This window comes from Egretta garzetta, unplaced genomic scaffold (genome assembly GCF_000687185.1).
Source record: "Egretta garzetta isolate BGI_Z169 unplaced genomic scaffold, ASM68718v1 scaffold45, whole genome shotgun sequence".
NCBI lineage: Eukaryota > Metazoa > Chordata > Aves > Pelecaniformes > Ardeidae > Egretta > Egretta garzetta.
In genome coordinates, this window is record NW_009260028.1 from 9,599,909 (window position 1) to 9,614,417 (window position 14,509).

Below are 14,509 nucleotides of genomic sequence, written 5' to 3' on the forward strand. Positions count from 1 at the left end.
ACGGTACAGCAAAGCAGGTTTTACCATGGAACTTGAAGAAATGGATAGCAACAGTATCTAATCAATTTTCTAGTACAAGCATACAGCACATGGGTGGTAAAGCTTCCTACATAAAGCTACAAACATGCTACTATGTATAACAGAGTTTACAAAAAGTTAGCACATTTAATCTGATAAACTGATAAGAGACAAAAACACTTCTAAGAAACCCGATGAGTATTTCTGAATTACGTAATTGCTAGAAGAGCGTATGCTATTTGATACATGAGCAGTTAAATTTGAGTGCTCTGGGCTCCTGAGAAAGTTTTCCTGTAACTAAAATATTGGTATAAACAGGTCCTAGAGTCTTTCATAAAATTTGTTCATCTGTGTCTCCATTATATTCCTCATCTACTTAATACTGGTAAACAAATCTTGCTCTGCTTTTCTCAGTGTGTTCCTTGAGTAAGGGAAGTGATATGATTGTGAACAGCCATGCTAAAAAGAAAATGTTTACCTCTGCTCCTACTGAGGCTAACTTAAAACACGCAAGTTGCCTCCAGGCTCACTTTAAAAGTTTTACTACGAAAGGGCTGAAATCTCTCTAGATTTAATAGCACAGGTTATATATACCCAGGTAGCAGATACATACTTCCGGGCCGGAGAATTATTTTCCAAACTTAATGGTACCTCTTATCAGCCTTTCTATCACTCAAAACTTTAGCCAGACATCTGTGAATATTTAAACAATCGGTGACCAACATTTACCTTTAACACAGCCATGGAAGCTTCCTCACCCATTATCCAGGAAGACAGTGTAACAATAACAAAAAGGATCAAGAACACTTGAATTTATCTGTTGTTTAACTTTTTGATGGGGTGTGGGGTTTGTTCAGTTGTTGGGTTTTTTTTTTTTTTTTAAAACACAGATCAAAATACTGAAAATTGCTCTGGGCTCCTGAGAAAGTTTTCCTGTAACTAAAATATTGGTATAAACAGGTCCTAGAGTCTTTCATAAAATTTGTTCATCTGTGTCTCCATTATATTCCTCATCTACTTAATACTGGTAAACAAATCTTGCTCTGCTTTTCTCAGTGTGTTCCTTGAGTAAGGGAAGTGATATGATTGTGAACAGCCATGCTAAAAAGAAAATGTTTACCTCTGCTCCTACTGAGGCTAACTTAAAACACGCAAGTTGCCTCCAGGCTCACTTTAAAAGTTTTACTACGAAAGGGCTGAAATCTCTCTAGATTTAATAGCACAGGTTATATATACCCAGGTAGCAGATACATACTTCCGGGCCGGAGAATTATTTTCCAAACTTAATGGTACCTCTTATCAGCCTTTCTATCACTCAAAACTTTAGCCAGACATCTGTGAATATTTAAACAATCGGTGACCAACATTTACCTTTAACACAGCCATGGAAGCTTCCTCACCCATTATCCAGGAAGACAGTGTAACAATAACAAAAAGGATCAAGAACACTTGAATTTATCTGTTTTTTTAACTTTTGATGGGGTGTGGGGTTTGTTCAGTTGTTGGGTTTTTTTTTTTTTTTTTAAACACAGATCACAATACTGTAACATTGGAGAGGTACTCGTTTGCTGGGATGTTATTATTCTTAAGTAGAATGAATAAGATTGTGACTCATTCTAGACTCCCCCACTTCTGTCCCTCAGGTACTCTGAGCTATTTGTTAGGTGCAGAATGATAAACATTTAAAAGTTTAAAGCCTGAAGGAAGACTCAGGAAACAAAACCCACAAGTTTCCGGCAGACTAGATTCTCCCCATCCGTGTGGCCTCCCCTCCCCCCTCAAAAATAGGAGCATACATTACTGACTGATAACATGTCAAGGTTTAGAAAATAAAAGACAAGTTTTAGATTTTTCATTTTGATAGTAAATAGAAAAAATGCATTCCAGGTGAATAAAGGGTTTTTTTTAAATGACAGAGCAGCAAGGCCAACACCATGCAATGCTAGCAAAAAAAGAACCAAGAGACCTTAATCAACAATGGCATTTCAGTGCAGTCAGAGACTAATCTTTATTGTGTAATTACTTGCTTGAGCAAGAATTGTACAGCAGTTTTTTAGACATGGCATGCAAGAAGTAACAGAGGTTGGGACTCTCTCATCCACTAGTCAGATTTCCAGAAGTGCTGGCTACCTTAACTTTAAACCTTAAGAGGAAATGTCTTTTCAGGTTTCCTGCAAGGTTTAATTTATATCCTCTCCTGACTCTCTGCTTCACCATAGTTCATGTTTTTGTAAGGATGTCTCTGTTTTTATCTTGCCAATATAAGCTTTCACCCCGAGTCCACCAATCACTCAGCTCTTCCTGTTCCCACCTCCCAAAATCTGAAAAATGCGCAGTTGTCTCACTGCACAACTTCTAGAAGGCAGAAGAGGATAGCTCTGCTCTTGAAGACGCTTGCTTACTATGCAAATCTTCTCTACCACCCACTGTGATCTTGCATGATCTACACGTGCATGGCTACGCTGTGAAAACAAGGAAGTGGAACAGCAGTGACATTCTCCATCATTCTTTAAGCTTCCTGAGGATCAAGTGAAAACCATTCTGCATTCAGAGTCCTTGTACATTCACCAAGACATCCATCTATACCTCCCCTTCACAAGCATCCCCAAGAGCACGCAATGGGAACAAGTGAACTTTTTTAGCATACCACAACATCATGTAGCAATGAGCAAATTAATGCTTCTGCGTACACAGTACCTGAGAAAGAATGGCTTCTCCTCCACTGTCTCCATAACTGAGATGAACAACAACTATATCTTTATCAGCATTATTTAATCGACTCAATGTCTTCACTTTGCTGGTATCTTCCTTCATCACCTTCTCAAAAATACAGCCACTGACCAAAAGATTTAGCTTAATTTCAGTGTTGTCCATTTTAGAGACCACTAATTCATGAACAGTCTTCTTCAGTTTGCTTTTTCTCTTTATTTGTATGCCATCAAATGTAAAAGATGAAGAAAACCCTAGAATCTTTCCACCTTTAGATAAAAATTTCATAAATTGTTTGTGGTTCTCCTCAGAAATAGCCTCGTCTGTGGCAATGATCAATAGCAGTGAATTATCAATCCACGGAGCTTTCAGAACTTGTTCCTCATGCAACTGGTAGATGGTATAACTGTCTGCATCAATGCATTCCTGAAGGATTGATTTTACCTGCTCAAATTCCACTTTTGCAGTTTCAGAGCCAAGATAAATCAATACATTAGGGGGCTTTCCAGCAAGGTTTACTCTCTTTATTCCTCTTGCTAGACAGTCATTATTTTTCTCTTCCAGTTTGCTATTACAATCATCAGAAAGTTCTGGAATGTTTTCTGCAGAGGCAAATCTGACTGATTCAATAGTACTGTTTTCAAGCTGCAGGCATTCATGACAGCTGGAAAGATGCAAGTGATGATGTTCTCCAACACCCATCTCTTTGTCAGATAGATTGTTGGATTCATCTTCATGCTCAATTTCTTTCTCACTTTCTTTCTCTAGCTTGGATTTCTCTTGTCCTGTAGAGTCAGATACTCCTAATCCCAATTTAACAGTCGTCCCAAAAGTAGCAGCATGAGTTACTTCATCCATTTGTGTACTGCTTACACTTTGCTCTTTTACAGATGGTGCCACCTGCGCCAACTCCTTCAGAGTAGATTCCTGTAAATGGACAGCTGGAAGAGTTAAAGAATAAGAAAAAGGGGTTATAAAAATTATATTAAAAAAGCCATGATGAATATCACTACCACAACAGGATTTAATTTCAGTACAAATAATCTATAATAGAAAGAATTTCACTTGTTTGACACACCAAATCCTAACCCCCCACCTCAAGAACATAATAAATTTGCACTCATAACACAAGTCATTTACTCTAATGAATCTTTGTTTCAGCAAAGTCTGACTGAGAGCACAACACTCAATATTTACAGGACACATTTAAACAAACATGTATTGTGAGTGCAAAAACATTTGCATACAGTAAAACATGACAGCTACTATACACAATGCAGATGTGTTCTTAATGGAACAACAGTCTATGGGTGGGAAGATGAAGTTCTCATAAATGCCTCACCTCGCCAGCTTGTTATTTTGCCTGTCCCTTTGTCCCCAGAAAAGGACAAAATGAAGCAAGGGAAGTACCTTTGGAAAATGCTGGTCTCTTAAGGAGGGCAGGGTGGAAAATTGCCTGCTGCTATTTTGAAATAAACTATTTTGATATAAGCTAATACAGTGATGAAATTGGCTAAGATGGAGACATTAAACTATGTCTCTTGCATTGCTGAAGGCATTATAAATGAAGGCAGATAAAAGTCTGGCACAAGTAAAAAGGAGTAAAAAAAAAAATCTGAACTGCTTTCAGTCTGCAGAAAGGGAGACATACACACCCATAGCAAGACTTGGGAGCTAAGAATCTGGGGGGAAAGTAGCAAACAGGAGGACTTGTTAAACCTTCCCCTTTCTCCCCCAGAAAGGATGGAAATGCAAAGATAGAAACTTTCTTCATATACAAGTGAGAAAAGAAGGGCAAAGATGATTACTGTCACTGTGAAACTTGCAGAGCATACTAAATAACAGGAGAGGGAAAAATATTCTTCATGAGGTAATTTTTTTTCAGCTGCTGAGCCATGAAAATACTTCAAATCAAAGTCTGCAAAATTCTACTGAATCCCTCGCCACTCCTATAAGGCCAAATAAACTTACTACATTTTTGTTTCTGATTTCTCAAAGAAATTCAGTGAGAAACTTAACAAAATACTCAACTGGCACACAATACACCAGATCCAAGATCAATCACTGTCTTCATTTAAGAACACTTGCATTCCCTTGAAACTATACCCCCTTTGCCTAGTTTGGAGCAGGAATTTGAAGCAAGATTTTTTCTCATCCCAGGAGAATTTCACAACTATCAGCCTATATGCTATTCCATCAACAGCCTCCATCAGCCTGTTCTCCTGGAGCAGTTCTGGCACGAACACAGTACCTGAAGCAAAATGAGCCAGAAAACATTCTGAAAAGTAAATGGCTGGGGCACTCTCTCAGCTTCCATCCCCTCCTTGTATGAATATTTTCATGCAGAACAGCACCAAGAGACAGTTTCACATCAGATATGTTTGTGAGCATATTCCTACCCTATTGCACCTTAGCTAGCTGTTCTCGATTTTGTCATTCCCTGACTTCTGCCAATACACTATGATCTACATTTAAAAAAAAAAAAAAAAAAGCAAACAAACAAAACAGCCAAGCAAACAAAAAAACTCCAGACCCAAACACAAAAAACCCCAACACAAACAAAAAAAACCCACCCTTTTTTCTGTGGGGGTGGGATGGGGAGGGAGGGGCGGAGGGGCAGGGGTGGGCAGGGAATAGGATTTTTTTGTAGTCCAAATCATTATTTTATTATTCTACATGACCGACAGTTTTATCAACACAGTTGAGAAGACACAACTAAGCAGGAAGAAATGAGACTGTTGGTGAACAAAAAACCCCCCACATCCCACCCATGGGGCTCTACCCCCCAAGAGCTCACTACTCTACAATACCCTACAGACTGCACATTATGGCACTTTTAGAACGGTGCTGCAAAAAAGAAGTTCAAATCTCATGCAGCAAAAGGAGGCAAAGCTTGGAATTCCCACAGCCCAGACAACAATTCTACTTAAGAACGGTGTTACAAGTGCAAGCACGAACTCCTTCCCTGCCTTAGCTGAAACTATTGAGCTAACGAGGACACAACAACTCATAGTTTTGATATCATTAAAATCACCCCCCTAAAGAAATAAACCATCCACCAAAAATTCAAAATTCAATTAGCAATGACACCACCTTCCTTCCCCTGATTATCCCCCCTCTCCCTGTTTAGAAAGCATCTGTGAGCTTTTCTCTCAGTGATCTAAAGGATTAAGATACTCAAGTTACAGCAGTTGTTATCAGCCTACATTTAGCTTTGAATACACTTTCATTTCAAATCTGAAAAAAGAAGAGTATTTGCATAAAACCTTCTGTGTTTTTTTCAATTAGATTAGTTAATCTAACAGAAATGACTTACAGAAACAATATTTTCTAACTTCACCTTTGTGACATTTATGCATTCATGAATTTGCAAAAGGTTAAACACCATCTTGGATACTTTGAGATCTCATCATACTAAGGTTAATTATTGGCAGTAGCTTATGAGGCATTAAAGAAAAAGAGAGGGTTTTATTCCAAAAATCTTTTGATCCATTTTTCTGTTATTTCTGTTGCTGCATTTGTAAGATGTTCTGTAAAGAGAGAAACTCACTCAGAAAGTCATCTAACTTTTCAAGGATCTCTATCTTTGATAGTATTCAGTACGAAATATGGTAGTGCTACAGAGTGATCAACTGCCTAGAATATAAAGACCATATGGACGGTCCTAAAATAACCATGAAACAAACATATTCTACCATTAAAAGCAATTTGTGAAGATACTTACAAACAATCTTGTGTGGCACCATTCCATTATCCATTTGAAGCCTGTCTTCCATGAATGCTATTCCAAGGTTACTGAAATTATCTACACTTGCTTCAGCGATTAACTTATAAGGCTCTCCAGGTTTATAAGCCAACAGTGAACAATAGTCTGACCACTTCACAATCTAGAATAAAGCATATGCATGTTTTTCAGTTTGAAAAGGTTACAGAAAAACATCAAAATACCAACAGTATTAGGAGTCTGCAAGATGAACTGCCAATAAAAACTGCCCTTCCTTCCCAAAGGATTCTGCTATTAAAAAGCAGCACTATGGTAGGCAGAGCCAACAGAGGGACATTATCAAACCTAAATGGCACAACTGGCAAACCCAAGGACTGGAAATTAATTTTAAAGTACTTTTTTTTTTAAAAAGAAAAAAAAAAATGTAGCTACTAGGATTACAGAATACTAAATTGGCAGAATCACTTTTAAGACTTGCTTCTGTGACACCTGATGTGTTTAAATCAACTGCTACATTTAATAGTATCATGAAACAACACATCTCAACTAGAGAAGGCTTTCAGTTGACAGTTCTTTTCACACAAAAGTGCACCCTTCATGACTACAAAGGTCAATGTATGAGACTGAATACAACCAAAGGAACCTACTGGGGAAGGGTCATGCTACAAGATTCAGTCCTGAGAAAAGTAGACAAAGCAACATCCACACTAAGTGTTGAAAGCAAATTGGGAGTACAAATACATTTCTCCCAAAGATCAAGGCTATAAAAGCTTCAAGTAACACACAAAATGGCAGAAGAGCATTATCACATCCCATGAGTAAAACTCTATTTGTATTTATTCCCAAGACATGGCTTTCAGCACAAATTCTAAAAAGAATGCTGATAAAAAGACCAAAAGTAAACTACTAGGGTTTAATAAAAGTACACAATGACGATCAGAAGCATTAACTAAACACAGAAGATTCAAGCTGCTTATCTACATCAAAAATTCCGTTCTCCAGAAAAGAAGCATTATAAAAGTGACACACTTGGGGATTTTTTTTTCCTTCAAGAAGGTTTGTTAAACCTAAACTACAAACCTGTACTGTCTTGGAGAACAAGTTTCAAGTTCAACTATAAAAGTCAGAAGTGGAAGAAAAGTGAAAAGAGCTTTGGTTTCCTCCTGAAAGGCAGACACATAAATAAAGACTACAAATCTGTCTGCTGACTCATAACTGAAAATTACTCCTTTTAAACCTTACGTTTATAAAACAACAGTACCTAACAAAACAATATTCAGACAATTGACAAACATAGTGATTTAAGAGTCAGTTTTGAAAGCAAAAACCAAATAAGGCACCCAATTTCAGTAAAAATGATGTGACTGACACCACAGCCTTTATCCTTTGTAGGATACACAGACTAGTTCACCTGTGAAGGCCTTTTTAGAGACAGTGAAGCACCATCTATTTTCATGACCTAAAAAAAAAAAAAAAAAAAAAAAATTTCGCCATATAATATGTTTCAAATATCAGGAGACAAAGCACAATTCCAGCACTTTGACGCTGTCATCACCAAACCACTTCCATGAAGTTCACCCTTTTATCTCTACACACAAGATGTAACACACTCATTGAACACAGTAAGAAAAAACACTTCTTTTCAATGCACAAAATGAGGGTGAACTCTTTGATATTTTACTTGTTCGTAATTACACTATCAGCTAAATTTACCTTTTTTCTACTGCAGTTAAGTGTTTTACATAATATCCAAAAGAATCTATTTCCAACTTTTGATTTTACAGTATTTCCCACGGGAACAAGAAAAAACTCAGGTTTTGTACAACCTTAACGGTCACATCTCCTTCCTAAGTCATTCTCAAAGACAGTCTCCGATTAGCGCAACCCAAATGAGACCATCCAGTCCATAGTCATATTGGTGGCCTTTGGATACTTAAAAAGAAAACTGGCTGGGCATCTTCTGACACATCACCTATACTAACCCTTAGTGAACAAACTCAGTTTCAAAAAGAGAAAAAGACAGCAGTGTGTAGGCAGTTGTTTGTGTTTACCACAAGGTCAGGTATGGGTTAAACTCCAACTCTGTAACACAAGAGCAAGTAACACCTTCAATCCAGCCACACCAGAACACACAGCTGATGAGAACCAGCCCTCAAATTTGTATCACTTGTGTCCTGAACTCCTGGACATAACGACGACTCACTAGTAAAAGAAACAACAGTGAGTTTCTACCTCCAGGACCTTCTGAAAGGTCATCTCCATGACTGTACCACAAAGAAATACCAGCTCTGAAGTTACAAGATATATTTCTGGGGACACTAGTATTGACCAGTTCTGAAGCAGAACAAAATCTCCTTCTGGAAGACAGTCATACCAGACCCTGACAGATTTGAATCACTGTAGCTGGAGCATCAGTCAGGCTTCACCCCATTGTCACTGGGGAAGTCTGTGACTAAGTCAGCCAGAACTGCCCCAACTAACTGCCTTGAATGATGACCTGGAGAACACCATCACTTTCCAGATGGAAGGTATTCCCAACTATGTTTAGTCTATTGGTACAACATCCACAGCTGGAATGGAAGTCTCCAGTTGTAGTCATAAGGCGTAAAGCTCTAAGAAAACATTTTCCATTCTAAAGAAAATGCAAACAAACCCAACGAGATTAAAAAAAATCTGCTGAACAATAAACCCCAAAAGAACAACAAACCAGAGCTTCAACTCAGATGTTTTTGTGGACCTCTCTGCTACAAAAAAAAAAAAGTAAAGTTAAAAAAAAGTTTCCCTTAGCCTTCTGTCTCAGTTGGCCCAGCATTCCCGAGGTGCACTCCAAGACAACACAGAGAGCACAGCAGGTATCCTATTTAGTTTATCTCCTGGAAGCCTGGAAATAGGGCCCACCTGGATGGATTCCACAGTCAAAGGCAATAAAAACATTTACAAACCAGCTAACATGGCTACTTCCTGTGTGCTCCAAGGAAACATGAGGCTAGTGGAAACAGGGTCAGAAGACTTCAGCAGAAAAGGTCTCAGAATTCTCAACAAGCTTTCAGTGCCTCCAGTCCTCACACTCTGAGCTTCATGGAGATAATGATTTTGCCTGATGCAGCACTTCACCTGGACATCATTCCTATAGAGGGCAAAGACTAACACGCTCCAAAAGCATGCTCTGTCTAGGATTGGCAGGCCTCCATGGAGGGTGAAGGTACTAAAAATTTGATTGGAGGCACAAATCTGGAATTGTGCCCATTATCAATCTGTCCTCCTGTTCCTGCACTCAAGTTTGATAACACTATTTACCAACCACTCTGTTGTCAATGTTCACTCCAGCAGAGGGCTCCTGGACCATCTCCCAGAACAAGTGGCCTGGAAAATACATGTTCCTCATCTGGGGAAAGGGACAGGCTGCAAGCACCTGTATATGTAACAGGTTTCCTTTAACTCCAAAAAGGACCTTGAAACCTGATGCCAAAAAACAAGGATGACAGATGGCCCTTTATGGTGCTAAGCAGGGGCCATCCAGGAAAACACCTTACCAAATGCTCCCAGGCAGCGATCCTAGCTTGTGGCATAGCCTGTTCAACGGGAGGGTTCTGTCAATTTTATGGTACCCCAGCAACCAGGCCAGAGGTTTTATTATTGCCTACCCGGTGATATCCTAGCATGCATGTCTTCCCATTTCTCCTTTTTCCAGTAGGCAATGAGGTCCATTCTGTTCTCTTCAGTATGGAGACCATACAGCACACACAACAACTGACTGCCTTAGGAAGGAACTATGACAACCTGTACCGCTCAGAAGCTTTTTCCTCCCTGCAAGGTAAGTTTATCTTTTGCTTTGGGTTAAAGCCTTTCACTCCCTTCAGACCTGCATCCAAGCTGAGATGCCTAGGCAGCAAGCATTCCTCATGTGAAGAAGGGGAGAGAGACATCATCTCAAGTTCATAGTAAGCTTTGATAGGGTCTGGATACTATTTTTATGCATAAACTGTTTAGAGGTGCTATATTCAGTAATTCAAGTTTTAGAATGTCATCTCTTAAAACCACATCTTTGCACTTTCAGTATAGCAGTGGAGAAGATACTTTTTACACTTCTGAGTATTTAGGACATGAACATTTTGTAAGTATGCTTGCCATAAGGATTTCAGTACTTACTTAATTTATATCTTTGGATGCCTCAATAACATTTTGTAAGTATTACGCATCAAAAGGCAAATACAATTTATAAAATTCCAACCAAGAAGTATTGCCATTCCCCCACTGCATTTTATAGAAAAGCAAAGAGATTAAAAGTTTGATTTTGGCCTTACTTCTGCAGACTGACAAAATCATCCAAATGTATAATACTTGAACTTATACTTACAAATGACAATGAAAGGAAGCTTCCAAGAGAGACTCCTGTTTCAATTACAACTTTTTACAACCACTTGTTTGGAGGCTTGAAGAGCTTTTCAGAAATCTTCATGTATGTTTGCTCTGTATATTCTTACTGAGGCATTTGTTTCAGCTAGCATCAGAGACAGGATACTGAGCTAAACTGACTTCTGATCTGCCTTAAAATGACAGCTTTCAAGTCTTTTTTTCCTATTCAGCATATCTAACCACACATGCCTTATCCAAAGTCATGATGGAATTCTGCAGTTCCCACCCACAGTCAGAGAAGTGTGCTACTAAAAAAATCTCAATAAAATGTCTGTGGGTCTATCTGAATCATGAAATACAACTAGAGTATTAACAGGGATTAATTTTAATTAAGAGATTACCTTTTTACTCCCCAAAACAGATTTTGTATACCTGCCATTGATTTTTTTTTCCTTCAAGTGGTTTAGGTTTATACCTACCAAATGACCTATCCGTACTAGTTTCTATGCAAGAAACAAAGAGAACTACTTACCTCTTTCGAAGACCCAGGTACTTTCTGCAGATTATCTGTCTGAGCTGAAATGCTTTCTGTCACAAAAGCTATATGTTCTGCTTTAAGTAACTTATCAGGATAAATAAAAGGAGAAATGAGAAGCAGACTCCATCTGTTTAAGTCATCAAGGAACTGAAAGAGACAGAAAAGGTAAGTCTGTATAGCAAGCATCTGATTTAATTTTTCATTTTTAAGTTACATCCAGCCTAAATTCAAATCTGACCCTTCAGCCGTACATGAAGGGTCTCTACCATTTCATGTTCCCCATGAGGGGAAAAAAAGGATAAAGGTCTGAAGCAGTAAGCAGGAACACATCAGAAGTAAAACTAAGTGACAACCAAGCTTTTAAGTCAATTCAGACTCCAGCTTTCAGCTTTACAGGAAGAGCGCACAAGTGAGTCGACCACAAGACCATTGTGCCATTGGCACTGCAACTGTTGTGGGCCATTTGCCAGTGGCAACCTCCCTTGTTCAGCCTGAACCTCCTCTCCCATTCACACTGCGGTTCATCCTTCCTTCCTTTCTTCTCCCCTGACTACGCAAACCCTTGGCCCTGCTGTCTCAGTTCTGATGGCTGAAGGGCACTCTCTGCTACTTGGCAGGGACTGAGAAAGCAGTCACAACACACAGCCTGCCTGGTTCAGTCACTACGGCCCCTCTAACCGAACAGTAGTCCAGGCAGCATTCATTCTGGTCGGCTAACAATCCTCCAGGAAACATACAGTCCCACTGCTAAGTCATATACGCTGCCTCTACACCCATCTGCCAAAAGACCAGCCAACCTGTGAGCCACAAGCGACACAAGAACTATAGACTACACAGGTCTAACTTTTAGACCTAATTTACAAAATTTCAGTACTTCCTTTGTAAAGCCAGATATATAAAGACAGTTATATTTTGTGGGCATGTACTACCTCAGGACAAATTCTTTAAAAAGTGATTTGAAAAATCTTTAAAAAGTATTCGAAATATTAAAAAAAGAAAAAAGGTGCCCTCTCCTTTTATATTAAGTCCTCATGCATTTGCACCGAAATGATTCATTTGGTATACAACTCTAAGTTTATAGTTAAAGAAATAACTCAAAGTGGCAAACATTAGAAATAGATATTTTGCCAATACTGTACTGGAAACACATGCTTTGCAAACCTTCAGTAATTTTATGAGGAAACATAAGAGAATTTCCCTATAGCACTCTATAAACATGTACATCACATCTAAAATGACACCACACAATATAGAGTCTATGGGGATAGATTGCCAATAGAGCCAGCTTTACTGAGCTCAGAAGCTGCAAGTGTAAACATTTCACTTTCAGGTAGCACTGAACTTATGAAGTTTTATATTATCTTAAGCATCCAGTTTGATTAAAGATCAACCAACAAAACTTCACAGGTTATGATTCATGACTTGCTGGTATCTTATTGTAAGCAAGTCACTGATTACAGTCCGGAGGCAGTTATACCTACTCGGAAAGCAGAGTAGCTCAGTTAGCTTCCTAGAAGCCAAAAAAGCATGCTAGTTAACCTTTTTCTCTTCACAGATGACAAAAAGAGCTCCACAGTGACGCTGCCTCTATCTGTAATGCAGCCAGATCAGAGCCCTTATAACACCACACTACGGAGGTGCAGCGTAGCAGGCATCTTCCACAGGGATTCTCAGAGCAAGTGGTAACTTTCAACACATATTTTTGAGACAAATACATTTTGAGTAATAGCGTTGAATTGATGCCAAACATCAAGCCAAACTACAGTCCCCGAGAGGGCTTCCCGACTCCCAGTAAACACATATAAACTGACAAGCTTATAAAGTCTGTCTGCATAAATAACATTGCAGACAGAAAAAAATGTGCTTGCTGTGCAAGGACCAAGGAGAAGCTATTTCAGAAATGAGCAGAAATGGCGCAAAGAACAGCATAAATTAGTTGGAATATGATGTACAAAACAAAAATCCAGGCCGACTGAGGCCAAACTCCTCTAAATACATGGACAATTACTTGCTTTTGTTTTTAAAAGCTTTGTGAAAACGTGAACTAAGCATTTGACTTTCGTGTGGGAGATCCCGAGATTGCCACCATCGCTTTTAAGTATGAAATAACCTATTCATTAGATAGCAAAAAGACTATTTTTGAACAAATTCCACTAGCATTTGTGATCTTATTTTCACCAGACTGAAAACAGCCTCTTCTCACGCTGAATTTAGGAAAAGCTCTTCTGCTTCTTAAAGAGTAGCACTTAGCCAACAACATGCTTCATGAATGCATTTCAGTAACACCCACTTAAGTAAAATGTGTAACAACTGAGATAATTTCCACAGACACACATATAAACAGTAGCAAAAGGAGATCAAGAAGATTCTTACCCACACGAATTCTGGTATTTAGAATCATAGAACAGAATCATAGAATCGTTTAGGTTGGAAAAGACCTTTAAGATCACCAAGTCCAACCATTAACCTAACCCTGGCATCCCACCACTAAACCATGTCCCTAGCGACAGATTTAGACAAACCCAGCATTCATTTAAATAATTCAGATGATTGGGGGTGTGTGTGTGCCAGAGGAGTTCTACTCCCAAACCTGAAAGTCAGAAGCAAGCTTACTTTCAGTTTTACTTCGTGAGCTGGCAAGTGCGACTTGTTCAGGTGCAGTATTTTCCACGGTCGGTTCCACAGCCTCACCCCACCCTTCTCTCTCACTGCCCACTTGCAAGAAAGTGATTTTCCCAGATCTTGTCCTTCGCGTCATTTTCCTCCCTTGAAACAACGTTTCGTATCGGGAGAAGAAGCACGCAGCTCCCCACAACCAAAAAAGCTAAGTTCAGACCCCCCCTAGAGATTCAGCCACGTTTTAAAGTCTCCGACACAAACTCTGAATGCACAGACGTGGCAAGCCTTTTTAGACTAAAGCCTTGTACGTGCTAAAAGCGCGTTAGTAAGATGGAAACACCAACGAGCTCTCCTCAGCGCTCCCACCGCCACATGCTTTACACGCATCCAGTAAAATCCACTCCCCAACAACCTGCAGTAGCGACGGGAGGTAACTACAGCTTGTGCTAAGACTTTCCTACCCAGGCGATTACCCGGGTCTCGCCTAAGCCTTACCCTTGACGGGCAGGGCTGTGACAGGCCTGGGAAGCGAGACAAGTCGGGTT

General features: G+C 39.3%; 1 protein-coding gene across 6 annotated transcripts in view; it reads right to left on the reverse strand.

Annotated features, from left to right (window-relative positions):
* HLCS (holocarboxylase synthetase) overlaps positions 1 to 14,085 on the reverse strand; it is a 124,351-nt gene extending 110,266 nt beyond the window's left edge. For 3 of the 6 annotated variants that reach the window (XR_004842302.1, XR_004842301.1, XM_035896442.1), the window contains exons 1-4: positions 11,340 to 11,399; positions 7,863 to 7,910; positions 6,452 to 6,614; positions 2,716 to 3,668 (exon numbers count right to left, since the gene is read on the reverse strand). Coding sequence is in view for 4 of the 6 variants with exons in the window: in XM_035896442.1 (XP_035752335.1) it covers positions 2,716 to 3,668; positions 6,452 to 6,614; positions 7,863 to 7,907 (1,161 nt within the window). In the remaining 2 variants the exon portion in view is untranslated. Of the gene's footprint in view, positions 1 to 2,715; positions 3,669 to 6,451; positions 6,615 to 7,862; positions 7,911 to 11,339; positions 11,493 to 13,958 lie in introns of those variants that run through there. The other 3 variants (XM_035896444.1, XM_009640989.2, XM_035896443.1) reach the window with 3 other exon arrangements.
* Between the last annotated feature and the right edge of the window lie 424 nt (positions 14,086 to 14,509).